The sequence below is a fragment of the Zingiber officinale genome, chromosome 1A, assembly GCF_018446385.1.
Source record: "Zingiber officinale cultivar Zhangliang chromosome 1A, Zo_v1.1, whole genome shotgun sequence".
In the NCBI taxonomy this organism is placed as follows: Eukaryota; Viridiplantae; Streptophyta; class Magnoliopsida; order Zingiberales; family Zingiberaceae; genus Zingiber; species Zingiber officinale.
Genome location: NC_055987.1, coordinates 152904928 through 152921683, shown reverse-complemented (window position 1 = coordinate 152921683; position 16756 = coordinate 152904928). Strand labels below are relative to the sequence as shown.

At 39.8% G+C, this 16756-nt stretch overlaps 2 protein-coding genes across 2 annotated transcripts; both read left to right on the top strand.

Annotated features, from left to right (window-relative positions):
* Positions 1-3637: 3637 nt before the first annotated feature.
* Positions 3638-9172, top strand: LOC122038020 (eukaryotic translation initiation factor 3 subunit I-like). Its single transcript, XM_042597560.1, has 9 exons — positions 3638-3887; positions 4087-4302; positions 4573-4700; positions 5332-5451; positions 5547-5636; positions 7653-7739; positions 7844-7923; positions 8777-8859; positions 8956-9172. The coding sequence occupies exons 1-8, from the start codon at positions 3704-3706 to the stop codon at positions 8850-8852; spliced, it is 981 nt and encodes a 326-aa protein (XP_042453494.1). The 5' UTR covers positions 3638-3703; the 3' UTR covers positions 8853-8859; positions 8956-9172.
* A 3015-nt stretch (positions 9173-12187) lies between these two features.
* On the top strand, positions 12188-15140 carry LOC122011315. The gene is made up of 3 exons (XM_042567703.1): positions 12188-12661; positions 12771-13153; positions 14864-15140. Exons 1-3 carry the CDS (start codon positions 12434-12436, stop codon positions 14934-14936), a joined length of 684 nt encoding a protein of 227 aa, XP_042423637.1. The 5' UTR covers positions 12188-12433; the 3' UTR covers positions 14937-15140.
* The last annotated feature ends 1616 nt before the right edge of the window (positions 15141-16756 follow it).

The following is a 16756-nucleotide window of genomic DNA, read 5'->3' as shown; positions in this document are numbered from 1 at the left end:
CGTCGAGCATACATATTAATTCGCAGCCGGCCGTAGAGTCGACTAGCTGATCGATCCGAGGCAGAGGATAAAAGTCTTTCGGGCAAGCTTTGTTGAGATCCCGAAAATCTATGCATACTCTCCACTTGTTGCTCGGCTTGGAGACTAATACTACGTTCGCCAGCCAGCTCGGGAACTGCACCTCGCGTATATGGCCGGCTTCCAGAAGCTTCTCCACCTCCGCCCGGATGATGGCATTCTGCTCGGCGCTGAAATCTCTCTTTCTCTGCTTTACTGGCTGAGCGTCCGGTCGGACGTGGAGCTCATGCTGCGCAATACTTGGTGAAATTCCGGGCAGCTCATGTGTCGACCAGACGAAGATATCATGGTTTCTTCGGAGGCATTGGATCACCTCCTCTTTCTGATTTGCCTCTAGATCGGACGCGATGAATGTCGTGGCCTCCGATCGGGTCAGGTGTATTTGCACTTCCTCTTTTTCTTCGTAAACTAAAGAGGGAGACTTTTCAGTTATAACATTCACCTCGATCCGTGGCGACTTCCGAGTGGAATTTGCTTCTGCTCCGACCATTTCGACGTAGCATCACCGAGCTGCCAGTTGATCTCCCCGTACTTCTCCCACTTTGTCTTCGACGGGGAACTTGATCTTCTGGTGGAAGGTGGAGACGGCCGCTCGGAACTCGCTGAGCGCCGGTCGTCCCAAAATGACGTTGTATGAGGAGGGAGAGTCGACCACCACGAAGTTTGCTGTCCGCGTCCTCCTGAGCGGCTCTTCTCCCAGTGAAATAGGCATCCGGATTTGTCCGACCGGCAGGACTTCATTGCCCGTAAACCCGTAGAGGGGGTTGTCATGGGCAGCAGCTCGGCGCGGTCAATTTGTAGTTGATCGAACACCTTTTTGAATATTATGTTGACCGAGCTTCCTGTGTCAATAAAAACGCGGTGAATAGTGTAGTTGACTATTACCGCTTTGATGAGCAGAGCGTCAGGTCCGTTCGCCCGTTCCTGACTGCAGCCGGCCGCATGGATCTGGAGCTGCCGGACGCTCGCCTTCCTTGGTCGGTTGGAATCTCCTCCGGTCGGCCCGCCAGCAATAATGTTGATCTCGTCTCGGGAAATATTACTTCTATTTTCTTCTTCCCGAGTGGATGGTCGGGACCGTTCTCTTGACATTCGACGATTCTCCGGCCTTGGAGAGCGATGTCGATCGGGTGTCTGTTGTTGTCGCCTGTCGGCTTGCGTCCGATCGGCTTCATGAGTTCTCTGTCGCCTGTCGACTGAGGGAGACCGTCGGCCGTCATTCCGGGGAACGAGACGAGCAATTAAGGGAAGACTTCGACAATCCCTTGTGTTGTGCGTATCTGTCCGGTGGAAGGAGCAGAACATCGGGGTCCATTTCTTCTTGGGTTTGGGCTGGGCGACAGCTACCTCTTGCACGTGAGACCTCGCATGGGGGGAGCGGATTGCTTCGGCCCTTGGTCCTCTGGGCGGCTGATGAGCAACGTGCTGTTTTCGCTCGGCAAGAGGAGCTCGCTCGGTTGGAGTTTCTTTTTTCCGGACTGCTTGGGCTTCCTCCACGTTGATGTATTCGTTGGCCCGGTGTAGCATGTGGTCGTAGTCTCGGGGCGGCTTTCGGATGAGCGATCGGAAGAAATCCCCATCCACTAGGCCTTGTGTGAAGGCATTCATCATGGTCTCCGAGGTGGCCGTTGGAATATCCATGGCCACTTTGTTGAACCGCTGGGTGTAAGCTCGGAGCGATTCATGGGCTTCTTGTTTGATGGCGAACAGACTAACGCTGGTTTTTTGATAGCGCCGATTGCTTGCGAAGTGGTGGAGGAAGGCCGTCCGGAAGTCCTTGAAGCTTGTGATGGATCCGTCCGGCAACCTCCGAAACTAACGTTGAACCGATCCAGATAGAGTGGTGAGGAAAACCCGACACTTCACCCCATCTGTGTATTGATGCAGGGTTGCCGTGTTATCAAACTTGCCCAAATGATCATCCGAGTCGCTGGTTCCATTGTACTCGCCGATCGTCGGAGGCACATAATGCTTGGGCAGAGGGTCTCTTAGAATAGTCTCTGAAAATTGGCGATTAATCCGCTCGGGCGATGCGTCCTCTCGGGGGGCTTTCCCTTTTCTGTCATCTCGTCTTGGCCTTTCATCAGAAGAAGATCCCCTATCTCGATTGGTTGCTGCGGCCTCAGGAGTGCGGAATAGGGCCCGGTGGAATGCAACGGTGGCTTGAGGTGCTTCCGCTCGGCCACCAGATGCTGAGGTTGCTTGCTGCTCTGGCCGCTCGGCTGTTGCCTTCTGTTTTTGCTCCATAAGCTTGGCGGCCCTCAACTCGATCAGAGCGTCAAGTTCCTCCGTAGAGAGCGTTACCGTGTATTGTCGTCCAGTCTCGTCCATTGTTTCCGTTCGGATGCAGGAGCGTTCCCATAGACGGCGCCAATTTGATCCTGTCCGAATGCTGAATCAACGGACGTTGGGCACGTGGCGCTCTCCGGTGGCTGACATGGATCTTCGACTGGTTGCACGAACCTCCGGCGAACCTGCACAGAAGTCGGGCCGGGAAGGGGTTCCCGGCGGCGACCCTCCGACGCTCAAGTCAGGCAAGCAAATAATGAAAAAAGTGGCTCCAAAGATGTCCAACGCGTACCTCCGGCGAAGTATAAGGCTCTTTATATAGAGCGGTGGAGAAGCGAGTGTACACCTACCGAGGTGTACACGTGTCAGCGACCCATACCCCAGTAAGGACTTGTCAGTGAGCTTACCTGACTCATACTGCTACAGTCCAAGCATGTGACGAGAGAACCCAACTGTCATAAGATTTGGCCTAGCCATGGAACATACAACTGTCAAAAGATGTCCTTGTCCTTTGCCCTACTCCAGAGTCCGGTACGTCCGTCCGGACGGGGAGTGACGTCCGGACGACTTTGGTCGAACGTGCAGTCCGATCGGCCCTGCGATCTTGTCCGCTGAGCGCCGGAACCCTGACTTTCGACAGGGCGCCTTTAACCATCCACTAGACACCGACCGACCGCCCGGTCGGTCGAACCCACCCCTCTCCGGCCGGCCACCTGCCACTTTGACTTCTTCGTGGCGTTGACTCCACCGGACGGAGGGCCCCTGTTCTTACAACCGGATCAATTATTATTATTATTATTATTTGTGTTTTGTGGTGTTGATCAAGAAAAATCCGGTTAATAAAATATTTTGGGAATTAATTATTTAGTGGGATTTTGGTTTTTAAATTAATGCTGCTATATTCCAGCTGTAACATATTGTGAGCAAGGCCGACCGTGTTTCTAATATTTTGCTAGCCTAGAAAAATTGGCAGACCTACTAGCTTGTCAATAGAAAAAGAAACCATGTACCAGGAACAATGAGTTAGGGCTTCCATATTAACGTTATAATACTTATAAGACGTTATCGGTGTTAAAATCAATACATTACTTGTTATTAATAAAATGTATTGAAAAGGCCGAATACATTTTGCTAGCCCGTTTAAGGCCCGTATAATTCATACTGTGCGTTCCGAAACGGCTGCGTTTGACGCAACCGGCTCAATTCTGGGTCTTGTTTAAGTCGCCCACCCGTATAAGTAACAGAGAAGTAGGGTTTGGGGGAGCGAATCAGCAGCAGGAGGAGGGAGGAGGAAGGAGGAAGGAGGAAGGAGGAGGGAGGAGCAGCAGTAGCCAACATGAGGCCGATTTTGATGAAAGGCCACGAGAGGCCACTGACGTTTCTGAGGTACAACCGGGAGGGAGATCTGCTCTTCTCCTGCGCCAAGGACCACACACCCAACGTTTGGTTTGCCGACAACGGAGAGAGGCTCGGTACTTATCGTGGCCACAATGGCGCCGTCTGGTGTTGCGATGTCTCCCGTGAGTTCCTCTTCCGCCGCTGCTCCCGTTTTCATAACTTTTTTTGTTGACAAGGTTTGGTTAATGAGACATATCTTATATGCCTTTGTTCGGGAAGGAAGTTAGGGTTTTTCCGTCTCGGGACGCCAATTTTAACAGATTTTTCTTCTTTTCTTACCTTGGATGTGGAGCTGATATGCTGTTAATCTGATGATTCTAGGGGATTCTATGCGTTTAATCACGGCGAGCGCAGATCAGACCGTGAAGCTATGGAATGTGCAGGATGGAGTTCAGCTTTATTCTTTTAATTTTGACTCTCCAGCTAAATCTGTGGACTTCTCAGTTGGCGACAAACTTGTTGTAGTCACGACTGATCCATTCATGGGCTTGCCATCCACCATTCAAGTGAAGCGAATTGCCAGGGATCCAAATGAACGTATGAACTGTCTGAAAATATACTTTGTTTACACTTTGAACATGCTAGCTTTTATCTTAACTACATATCTAAGTTCTTCAACATAATGTTGCCTTGGCCTTGAGGTAGGCTCCATGAGAATGTATAAGATAATTATTGAACTACTATTACTTTGTAGGTTCATGCATGACTGAAATTTGCTCACACTGTTATAGTTATGTATAACCTTACAGTTCTCACCATCTTCTTCACTGTTATAGGACAGTCATTTCATGATGTTTGTTTATGCAGAAACTACTGAATCGGTCCTCACGATTAAGGGGCCTGTGGGACGTATAAATAGGGCTGTGTGGGGACCGCTAAACAAGACTATAATTAGTGCCGGTGAAGATACAGTGATCCGTGTATGGGATACTGAGGTGGGTTTGTTTATATTTTTCATTATATCTTTTCATAGTTTCCATATATTAGATAAACAATTTCACTATAACTAACGTGCTTTCCTCTGGTATCATACACATTCATGTATTACATATATGACAAGGCTATTCATTTTCTTGGAATTATTTACCAAAGGCTTGATGGATGTTTCTATCTTCTAATCTGTAAATTTGCTGTTTAGTGATATGACGTTAGCTAAGTATGGATTTTTTTTTCCTTCTGATACCATGTTAGCCCCCCTTACAATTATTGTACCGGTTCCTAATATATCATTCTTTCACATGGTCTACTTTTCATGTTTTGCAATGTTTTGTGGTGGCTCTTATCTTTCAAGGAAATTTCATGCCGCTTGGCAACATATAATTATAAGACACTGTTATCATATCTAATTTAATTATCATTTCATTCTTGATGAGCCAATGAAATCAAATCGGTCTCAAGGAATAGTAGTACAAAATCTAAGATATATAAAATATCAGACTTATTTGATTTCATTTTTTAATTAGTCAAGACCTTGCCCAGCTCTTCATCACAGCACAGTCAATTTCATTCTTGTTGTCATTGGGCAACATGTGTATTAATTGTGGTATTTTTGTGTGAACTTTTCAGACTGGCAAACTGCTGAAGGAGGCAGACAAAGAAATTGGTCATCAGAAAACGATTACCTCCCTATCTAAATCTGCAGATGGCTCTCATTTTCTAACAGGTTCATCAGATAAGTCTGCCAAGGTGACAGCCACTTTTATCTAGAGTTTTTTATCTCAAACTTCAATTTTTTGTTTACTTTCTTCATAAATTTCGTTTTTCCTATTTCTTTGGTTTAGCTCTGGGATGCAAGAACTTTGACTCTTCTCAAGACGTATGTGACAGAACGTCCAGTGAATGCTTGTGCAATATCTCCACTTCTTGATCATGTAAGCAACTATTTGCCACAAAATATTTTCTGCTTGGCTTCTCATTTGATTGATTCTGCTTTGTCAATTTCCATTAGATGAAAGCAACCAAGCATGCAAGAAATGTGGAATTAAAAGCATCCACTTTACATAAACAAAGATATTTTCCTTTGTTTTGGTAGATTTGCCTTTTTTTTTTTTTAAAGCTTTCCCCCTATTTGCCTAGACATTTTCTTTTCACCTACAAAGCAATACCTTATGACAGAGCTACCTTAAATGAGCTGTTGTAGCTTCAATGTGCAGCTTGAAACCTGCAATATAGCTATATTGTAATTTGAACCTTGCATTCAAAACTTTGTAATGGCTTAACAGCTACCTTCTCTCATTATGTTTGATAGTGACACACTGTTTTTTGTATGATAATGTGGGACAGTGGAAACTTATGCTTTATATGGAGTGTGGAATACTTGGTTACATTATATGACTTCATGTTGTGATCCAGTGTTTTGAATTGAAAATGTGACATTGTTATTTAAATGGGAATTTCTCATGTTGGAAATTAATTAAAGTTTGAAAGTAAACAACATTGTACTTAGTAAATATTGTATGCCTACCCTTGTAAATCTCAGGTGGCGTTTGATTCTCTCTTAGGAATCGGAATGAGAATGAGTATCATAGTATTGTGAAATGGGAATGGGTATGAGCTTGGGTATTATTCTTAAAAATAATATTTGGTTAGTTGAATATTTTCAATCGGAATGAACCTAAATTTCCTTTTTTACCCTTAAAAGAAAATAAAAGAAAAAATTAGATGGAAGAGAAAGTTGAATGTGAGAGAAATATATGATGAGAGAGAAAATGTAATGGGAAAAAATGAAAAGAGAGAAAGTGTGATGAGAGAAAACGAGGAGAGAGAGTGTGATAGGAGAGATTGAGAAGAGAAAAAGTATGATGAGAGAGTATTTTGAGAGAGAAAGAGTGATGGGAAAAAATGAAGAGAGAGTAAGAGTGATGAGAAAAAATAAAGAGAAAGAAAGTGTGATGAGAAAAAAATGAGAGATTGAGAGAAAGTATGATGAGAAAATGTGATGAGAGAGAAAGTATGATGGGAAAAAATAAAGAGAGGGAAAGTGTGATGAGAGAAAATCAGGAGAGTGTGTGATGGAAGACAATGAAGAGAGAGAAAATGCGATGAGAGGAAATATGGAGAGAGAGTATGGTAAGAGAGATTGAGGAGAGAGAAAGTATGATGAAAAAATGAGAAGAGAATGAAGAGAGAGAAAATAATGAGAGAGTGTGTGATGACAGAGAATTCAGAGAGGAAATGGTAGAGAATGTATGATAAGAGAGAATGAGGAGAGAGAGTGGGATGAGAGAGAATGAAGAGAGAGAGTGGGATGAGAGAGAATGAAGAGAGAGAGTGGGATGAGAGAGAATGAAGAGAGAGAAAGTATAATGAGATAAAATATGGAGAGAGAGTATGGTAAGAGATATTGAGAAGAGAGAAAGTATGATGAAAAAATGAGAGAATAAAAAGAAAGAAATAATGAGAGAGAGAGTGTGATGATGAGAGAATACAGAGAGAATAGTAGACAATGTGTGATGAGAGAGAATGAGGAGAGAGAAAATATGTTGAGAGAGAAAATGTGATGATAGAATGAGGAGAGAGAAAGTATGATGAGAGAGAACAAGGAGAGAAAGTGAAATGAAAGAAAAATTGAACAAATATACTAAGAGTATTTTCGTCCAAAACTTAATTCTTATTTCCATTCCATCAAAACCTAAGGGAGGGGGTGAGTTTCATCCATACCTAAATTTTTGGGTTTCATTCCAAAATTTTGATTCCATTCCCATCAACCAAACACAAAGTTTGGGAATGAATTCATTCCCTCATTCCCAAACTTTTAAACCAAACGCCATCTGATATTTATATGGGTAGTCACATCAACTTTTCCTTACAGTTGGTAGTTGGCACTCCTTGTAGTGTTGCAGGTCTTGAATTCTTGATTTTTAGCTTGGTCTATTGGTTTTATTTAGGTGGTTATTGGAGGAGGCCAAGAAGCAGTACATGTCACTACCACTGACCGCCGTGCAGGAAAATTTGAGGCCAAATTCTTTCACAAGGTGAACTATTTTATTAGTTTCCCGAATGCTATGATATTTATTATAATTTATATTATGTTTTTATTTTAACTAAATCTTTATTAATCAATTTTTTTAACTAATAGAATCTTCAAGAAGAAATTGGTGGCGTGAAAGGACACTTTGGACCAATAAATGCTCTGGCTTTCAACCCTGATGGGAGAAGGTTTGCTGCACTGCTTATGTTTTATAACCATGCTAAATTTCAACTATGCTAACTGTTTGATAAAAAAAAAACTACTATCTAATCCTAACCTAATTCTTCTCCCTGTATGTTCCTATAGTAGATATAGGTTATTAAGTTGATGTATCGTGCTTTATTAATTTGTTTATTCTATCTGCAATTATCCTTGTTTGCAGTGTTAGATGTGTGTTTGTTGTATCCATATATTTGCACTAAATATTTTCTTCTTGACTTCCAGTTGTTAATTTAATTTGTCTTTTATCTTGAAGATTATTAGCCTGTCAAGCCTTTTCATGTTTGTTTCTAAGAGCTTGTGAAGTGATTCTTATGTGTGGGAGCGCAATCAGACCTTTCATTTACCTCCCTCATTCCATCCCTTCCTTTCTTAAGACATTGTAGATGATGGCATTGCTCGTTTTTATCTTAATTGTTAAGTAGTTGAAATACCTGTTGCTGATCCTTTGGTTTTGCTAATGTTTATTTTTGATATGACATCGACATAATTATTATTTCCATCTTCTGAACCATGACATATAACCCCTTCCGAGTCCTTGTAATGTTGGACGGTTGGTTCCTTCATGAAATGAAACAACTACCCTAGCACAACGGATTTTGAATAACATGTTTTGCTGAGACTTGAGAATACTTAACATATTTTTGATGGTATCTACCATATGAAAACATTACCCTAAATCCATTTTATTCTCTCTTTTTTTTTTTTTCCTTGTGCCCCATCAAATGAGGGTTACTGGTCTGATTGTTTTCCAAAATTCCAGACGCTAGTTTGGATTATTAGTTGCTCATGTCGATCTTGTTTGATTCTTATTATGTCTAGTTTCTCGAGTGGAGGTGAAGATGGTTACGTGAGACTGCATCACTTTGACCCAGATTACTTCAGTATCAGAATGTGAATACGAGGTGCCATTATACCCTCTCTCTATTTACATCGTAAATGGCTAAATACATCCTCGTGGCTGCTATGATTTCTGATTAATGCTAATTTGCGTTACTCAGGCTGCTTTATTGTGGCTCATTGGTTTATGAGGAGGAACCGGGAAGAGTTTCAGTTGGTTGTGCTCCGAGTGATTCCGATAGGATAATATTTCTTTGCAAGAGGACTTTCTATCATTTATTTTGCTCTTGTTATATTATGTCTTTGATTAGAAATTAATGTCAGTATTTTGAAATTTCACATCATATCAATTGATTTGAAAAATGAATTTATTGATCTTGTATTTTTTTTTAAAAAAAAATCATATTTTGTGGACTTGAGTTTACTCTCTAGATCAGAGCTGTTTACTCTCTTCAATCTAAAGTATGACCTTATTAGACAAATGTACCAAATTAAAATAGCAAAAAGACTAATATACCAAATTGAAATGTCAAATCTTTATAAATTTTATCTTAATGCTGGTTTATCTTTTTATTTCAACTCGTTTTATTATGTTTATTTTTGATTCAATTTATTTAAAAAATGAAACTTATCATATTTCAATTAATACGAAAAGTATGGATTTAATAAATCGATTCGATTTATGAACGAACGGGAATCAACGATTAAAGAAAGTACTTCTAAATATTATTTTTTTCTATTTATGAAACATGATAAACAGAAAAAGGGTTAGACGGTGGTCATTATTGTATTGGTTCCAGTTTCCACGTTATGTAATGTCGTACTTAACTTTCTTAACGTAATTGCCCACTGTTCTTGGACCTGGTGAAAAGCAAGGACTTGTAACACGTGATCTTGAATGCCAGGTACAGATTGCTTAATATCTAAATTTCAGAGGAAACAAGGGACACTGACTCCTTCATTTAAGGTTTTGAATGAAAACCAAAATGTCAAAAAAGAAACTTGAACATGGTACAAAATTCGAACTAGTATCTTTCTCTGTCACTTTTTTTTTCCTGATCCCTTTCCGTCTCCAATGGAACAAACTGATTCAAGAATCTCCTTTTCAGCTGCATTGTCTTGTTTTTTTCAAAGTAAACATACGTTGTCACATTTTTCTGACATGGCCAACAAGCTTCCAACAAAAAAAGAATGGAAGCTTTGAAACACTAATGGACCGAAATATCACTTCAAGCTGGATTTAAAACTATGCTCACCTTGTGATTTGTTTGAAAATTCACTAATTTCATCTCTGTTCTGCTTTAGTTGTCTGTCTATGTCAATGTTATCTATCTCTAACAATGGCAAGGTGGAACCGTCACCCTAGCGGCCCCTTGGCCCCGGCCCCACAAGATTTCAGAGGGAGTAAATCACGATTAATGCTGGACAAGATAGGTGAGGGTCGTATCTATCTCTAACAATGAAATGAAGGTAGATGGTGTATTCATCGACATTGGGTTCTCGTGAATTGAGATGCCAACTTAATCAACTGCTTACTGCTAATTCGTTCGAGATTTAATTCCCACCAAATTAGTTAGGACAACAATGAATATCACCTTAAATGCACGAGCGACTCGAACCTGCTCATCAAATTAGTGTTCTTCCACACATGTCTCGCAGCATGATATATGGCTTACTGAAAATCTCTCTACTCAGGTCACAGTCTCCAGCTAGAGTCGACAGTGAATGAGCTCTTTAGAAAGTCCTTTTTCTTGCATTAATTATGGGATGTCTTATTGTTGTTGTATGTTAATTAAATCTTTTAATAGCACGCCTAAATAGCAGAAGAGGTAGGAGATGGCATTTAACAGGAACTGGTGGCAGATTGATGGCACTGTGGTCGTGAGAGCGAAGAACCAGCATTCAAGACAATTGAAAGAGGAGAGTAAATGGTGGCAGGTGCGACTCCAATTTATGAACTATGGCCTTTTTTTTCCCTGCTTTTATTGTCGAGGGCCTTTTTCCTCTTTAAGGATCAAACTCCTCGATATGCTCCAATTCTGCTGAATCCCATAAAAATTTCTCCTTTCCAAAAGAAACTCTATACAGGTGTTGGCTAGACAGTGTTCCTGCATCAACTTCCATTGGCTTCTCTGTCTGATAAATGGTTCTTCTGCCAGTGCCACTGATGTTAACTTAAGACTTAAGATTCCGTTGGATGACTAAGGTTTTCATTAGGTTAATTGGCGCAGATAACCAGCTACATCTGATTTAATTACATCGAGCTGTTGCTTAGCTGGACCGATGTTTCATACTGTTTCTACATGAATCTTATCAAATAGTCCTAAATATTAAGCCCTGCCAAGTGCTTACTCTTGAACAGTGTTATATGAAACATCCCATCGGAACTGTAACCTCGATCAAGATGGCATATATCCTTATTAGGTGATCTATTGTCGGATGATCACCACAAGCTCATTGTTGCAAATCACTTTTGTGGCTTGGCCGTGAGTTGAGCCTTAGGCTTGGTTGTGATTCGCGGTCGTGAGCTCGCGTCTAGGCCATGATTTATAGTCTTGATTGTGAGTCACGGCAGTTGGAAGACAATTGGGTGTTACAGTGCCAAATTTCCAATTATAACTTTACTTATCTATTAATGCTCACATAAAGAATTTTATTCCATCATGTCTGATCAGGAAATTTGAGGAAGTGTGATGGACTTAACGAACAGGAAGAGATCGATTGATTAAAATTGTGGTTTAAAAGTGAGAGTTGATGTGCTTTAAATTTGGGGAAACCCAATGAGGAAGGTGGAGTTCATAAAGCAGAGTGCATTTACTACGTTGCTTCTTCCTCTTCAGCTATTATTACCGCCACTTCAATCCACACCAACCATCAATGCACGAAAATGCTATTTATTTCTTAAAAGTTGCTTAGTGTGTTCGCCAATTATCATTAATGTGCTTACAAATCAGAAATATTTTTATCGGTAAATTTAGCCGGCAGGTCAGAAAATAAATTTATTTAGTTAAAACATTAATTAAACTAGTTAAAAAATTAATTAAGTATTATTAATAAAAATTAATTAGGTATTATTTTTGAAATTAAATATGAAAATAGGTGAGAAAGGATATAATTAATCCATGAAATATGATATTATTTGGACACCTTTAATAATAATTTTAAAATAAAAAAAAATTATTTTAACGGGTCAGATTTTAACTATTTAGAATTATTCTATTTTTATTTATCAATAAACAATTATATATCAACTTTGTGTTCTATATCTATCCATATATATTATGGTAAAAGATGATTATATTAATCACATATATTCCTCACAGTATCAAAAAAAAAAAAAAATTATAAAATCAGCTTATAATCATAATCACCATTGAGTGAATAGGGATGTGAGGAGCTACTCTCTCAATCCATGCATAAATGATCAAAAGATGGATATATATAGAGAGAGATATATGTGTATATGGTGCATTAGATCCTTGCTTGTAGTTATATCCCCTTACAATTTAATGACCAACACCTTTCATCAAGCCAATCCATTCCCTATATAAGCAAATCTCAAGTCCCCACAAATCACATAAAAAAAAGAGAGAGTTTGGTGTTTGAGAATTGACTCGATCTCCTGTTCCTCCTCCGCTCATGGTGTCCTTGCAAGCAGCCCTTCCTATTGAGAAGAAGAAAAGGTCGTGCCCCAAAGTTGAGAATTTTTTATCCAAAAAGAGGAAGAAGAGGAATGATGAAGAAGAGGATGGAGAATTGCCCGCGAAGGATATAAAAGAGAACAAAAAGGAAGAGAAGAAAGACGAGATCGATCTTAATCTCGACGCTCCGTTGCCGATGGATTGGCAACGGTGTCTCGATATCGAGGTGGGTATATCTAAAATTCAAATTTTGCGTGTGTGTGTGTTTATTTTAAATTCAAATATTCACAGAGAAGAATTATTATTAATTATGGATCGTCGAGTTAATTTTGCAGTCCGGCCAAATCCACTTCTACAACACGAAGACTCGCCGGAGGACGTCGACGGACCCCCGGCTGAGCTTAGACCCACCGCCAGGCTCGCCTTTGAGTCTCGACCTAGAGCTCAACCTCGCCAGCCCCGAGCCGCCGCCGATTGGAGCATCGACGCGGCAACAGGAGAAGCCCAAGACGGACTTCAGAGGCGGTCCCTTGTCGCGGGTCTCACCTTTCCCCGACGCCGAGGAGATGGTGGCGGCGGTCTGCGCTCGCTGTCACATGCTGGTGATGATGAGCAAGGCGGCCTTGTCTTGCCCTAATTGCAAGTTCGTGAACCGGCCTGAGCGCGTCTTTTCAACGGAGATCAAGCCAGCGGTAAAAATTTTGCGCTGCAAGGATCAGTGAGTGCTCGATTTGACGATGGAAAGCTTGATCTTCCTTACACAATTAATATATGAATCTGACGCTTACATTGAGTACTTAACGTTAATGAAAATAATACCTGATGGAGTCGCCCTGTTTGACATATTTGACACTTCACGTTAATGATATGCATAGATGCATGGTTGGATAAATCTGCATCTTTGTGCTTGCAACTCTAAGCTTATTTAAATAACACATATAGTTTAAGGGGGTTTTATCTATTGGTGACTACTTATCAGACAAATTGCTTGCTTCTTAATCAGTTAAACGACACCTTCTCGCCACAATTAATTTATAGAAGAGAATGCAGTCTTCTTTCTGGTGCACATATCCAAAACAAATATGACTCTTTTGGCAGATTTAGTTTCTCCTTGTGTATAGCTAGCTGTAGAGACACGGCTGTTGTCTAAATATCTGTATCTCTTTGCCTGTAACATTTAGTTTACTTAAAGAAAGAAGAACTACTTCAAGAGGCTTGGTATTTGTTAGTCGTTATTATTTTATTCTTTTGGTAAATTGAGAGCTGTTTTTCTCAATTAATGATGGAGAGCCGTGGCTCCTGGTTTTGACACAGTGATCTTCCTAGCATTCAATATCCCTCAGTTAATTGAAAAGATGGCTCATGAAAACAAATGTAGGAGAGAATAAGGGCTTCTTGAAGGTGCAAGCACTTTGGATGCAGTAGCCCTGTCTGATAGATTTAATCTCTCAGTTTTAGTAGGAAGGTTGAGGATGCATGCTTCTGTGCTAAATTTGTGTACGAAGGCCTGTGCTTGGAACTTTATATATATAAATAAGAACAGGGTTTGGCATATATGGAATAGTGTTGGTTCCTAGTAGAGCAGAACCTTTGTGAGGTTCTGAGTTTGGGAACCAGAACCACCTACACTGTAGGTATGGAACCAAAATCTTGCTTAGGAGACTAATGGCCTGAATGGTTGTGGGTAACCTTGTTGGAACTTGGAGCCTGTTTTATTTTGTTCTAAAAAATTGGATTCTATCTTGTATATAAACAAAAGCAATGCTTAAGAAGTCTGACCCTAGTTGCTTATTTCTAATTGTCATGGTTATTAGATTGTTGTATGTTTATGGGTTAAGTTGTAGAAAATTAGTAAAAAAATACTTTTATATTTTAGGACGAAAATTAAAAAAGTGCCCCTTATTTTCGTTATCATCAAAAGAGCATTCTATTTTGAAAAAAATATTGAAAGGGTGCCCCATCATATTTGTAATCCCAAATATACCCTTGTTTCAACGTTGTATAGCAGTTACCACCGTAGTCCATAGCTATAGCTACTACAACCAATTTAGGTCAAATTGCTCCATGTTGTAGCACTATAGCTAGAACTGGTATAAGTTATAGCAATTATGGTCATAACTGCTAAAACAGTGTTGCAACAATTTTAACTTAAGTTGGAAAACAAATATTTTGATTTAATGATGCTTTTGTGTAGTAGTTTTGACCCAGTTAGAGCAAGATATGACGATAAGTAGTTTTTGCATGAAAAATATAATGGGATGCCCTTTTGATGATAATGAAAATCAGGTGTCTTTTTTATTTTTGCCCTACACTATACTCTGTATTGTTGTACATACACGTACACCAAGCTAAAGCAGATTTAGGAAGTGTGATTTCAGTTATTTATTGCTGAGTTTATAAGTCAGAAAATTGCTTTCTGCTTATACAGTAAACTGAAGGAGTCTGGTGAAAGATACTTCTATGCTAGAAGTCACACAAATGGAAACATGACAAAAGGTTGAGGGTGATACATAAAGGACAATTTCAGCACTAATTGATATACCTTTCCCTTATTAGTAGATAGGTGTAGATGCATGGCTGTAGACTCTCTATCTCTCTGTGTTTGTTATTTTCCAATTTATTGAAGATAAATTTGTTTCAAAATACTCATGCTAATTTGTTTTGTGACAAAATATCATATATATTGTTGTTGTCATCATACAAGATGGCTCTAGGAAGTGATTGAAAACCACCCAAAAGAAAATGTGTTCTTGTCAGTAACATTATGGATTAGCATGTAGAGCATTTCAAGCTATAGTTTCGCATTACCCTTATTATCAGATGCCTATATATCCGTGGTTGTAGGCAAAAATTTTCTCTGCTTGAAAGTTTTCTGAAACTGGACAGTTAAATATTGGCAGTTTAATGTCCAAATCATGCAGGCATAACGCATTACTAGTATTTTTCTTTTCTAGCAACTTCCATTGGTTAGCATATAAAAAAACATTATAAGAAAATCTGCATTAATGGAGCTGCTGAAGTGAGAATGTATTTAAGAACATGACTAAGAGTTAGATGAACACATTAAATCCTTCGTTTTCATCCATGTTTTATATATATATATATATATAATTTTTTAGTGTTTAATCCTTCCCAATGATGAAAATTTGCTAAAATAACCACCTGGATACTAAAGAGTTTAGATGCCAGTGCATATCTTAACAAGTAGCATTTTGTACTTGTCTATCATTAATTCATGGCAGTTTAATAGTTGGATGTAGCTCAACTGATGGGATCACAAACGTGACTAGGCTTACAAACTGATCTGACATGGAATGCATGTGAGATTATTGATTAGGTCTTCTTTTTTGTGTTCTGCGAACTGTTTCTGGATACCTGGAATCACATTTCCCAGTAGTTTAAAAAAGTCCCTTTGATGTCAGCTACATTGTTGTAAACTTGTAATCTCAAATGCAGTTTCTGGACAGATATTTGACCACTGCTCGAGCTAATTGTCTAGATGATTCTTTGGTATTGGAAATGGATTGATTTTAAATTATTCATTTAATTAATTTGAAGATGCATATCGTTTTCTAACGTGTCTGTGGGATCCTATCCCTTCGAGCCATATGCACGCTGTAATATGCAACCCCTTTGATGCAATTTAATTGTTAGCAATTCTGTCAATTTATAAGGTATGTAAGATGACAATTTGTAGGGTATATCAGGCATAACAACGTACAAAACATTCTATTTCAGCATGTAGCTTTCAGCATATATAACTGGCAAACCGAATGACCTGTCTTCAGTTTTCGTTTTGAGTCCGCTCCATTTAACCTCTGTTTATATACCGTTCTCTAAGGTTTAGTGCCCATGATACTGGGCCTCAACGAGGCCCCAATGACGCCTACATAAAATGGTATCATCGTATTATTGGTACACAAAATATCAGACGGTCGATTTTGATAATGACAAAAGAGTTTAAAGTTAAGTTATCTTATTTTCTAAGATATTGTACTAAGCATATAAGAAAGTCCTAAGTGATTTTAGACAAAGCAAAGTCTTAGCTGCGGTTAGGTAGTTGGAAAGTCCTATCTGCGGTTAGACAACGAAGTCCTGGTTTGGGGGACTAGACAAAGTCTTGACGGGTTGAGGATTTTGGGTGAAATTCTAGAGTCAAGGACTTTAGGTAAAAATCTTGGGGGTCGCGGATATTAGGTGGCAAACTGGACATGTCATGGAGTGAGCGTTCAGTATGAAGTCATGAAGTTTCGGACGCTGAACAAAAGTCCAGACGGTCTGGAGGAACGGTATGTAAAAAGGTAATTTCTCTTGAGAGGAG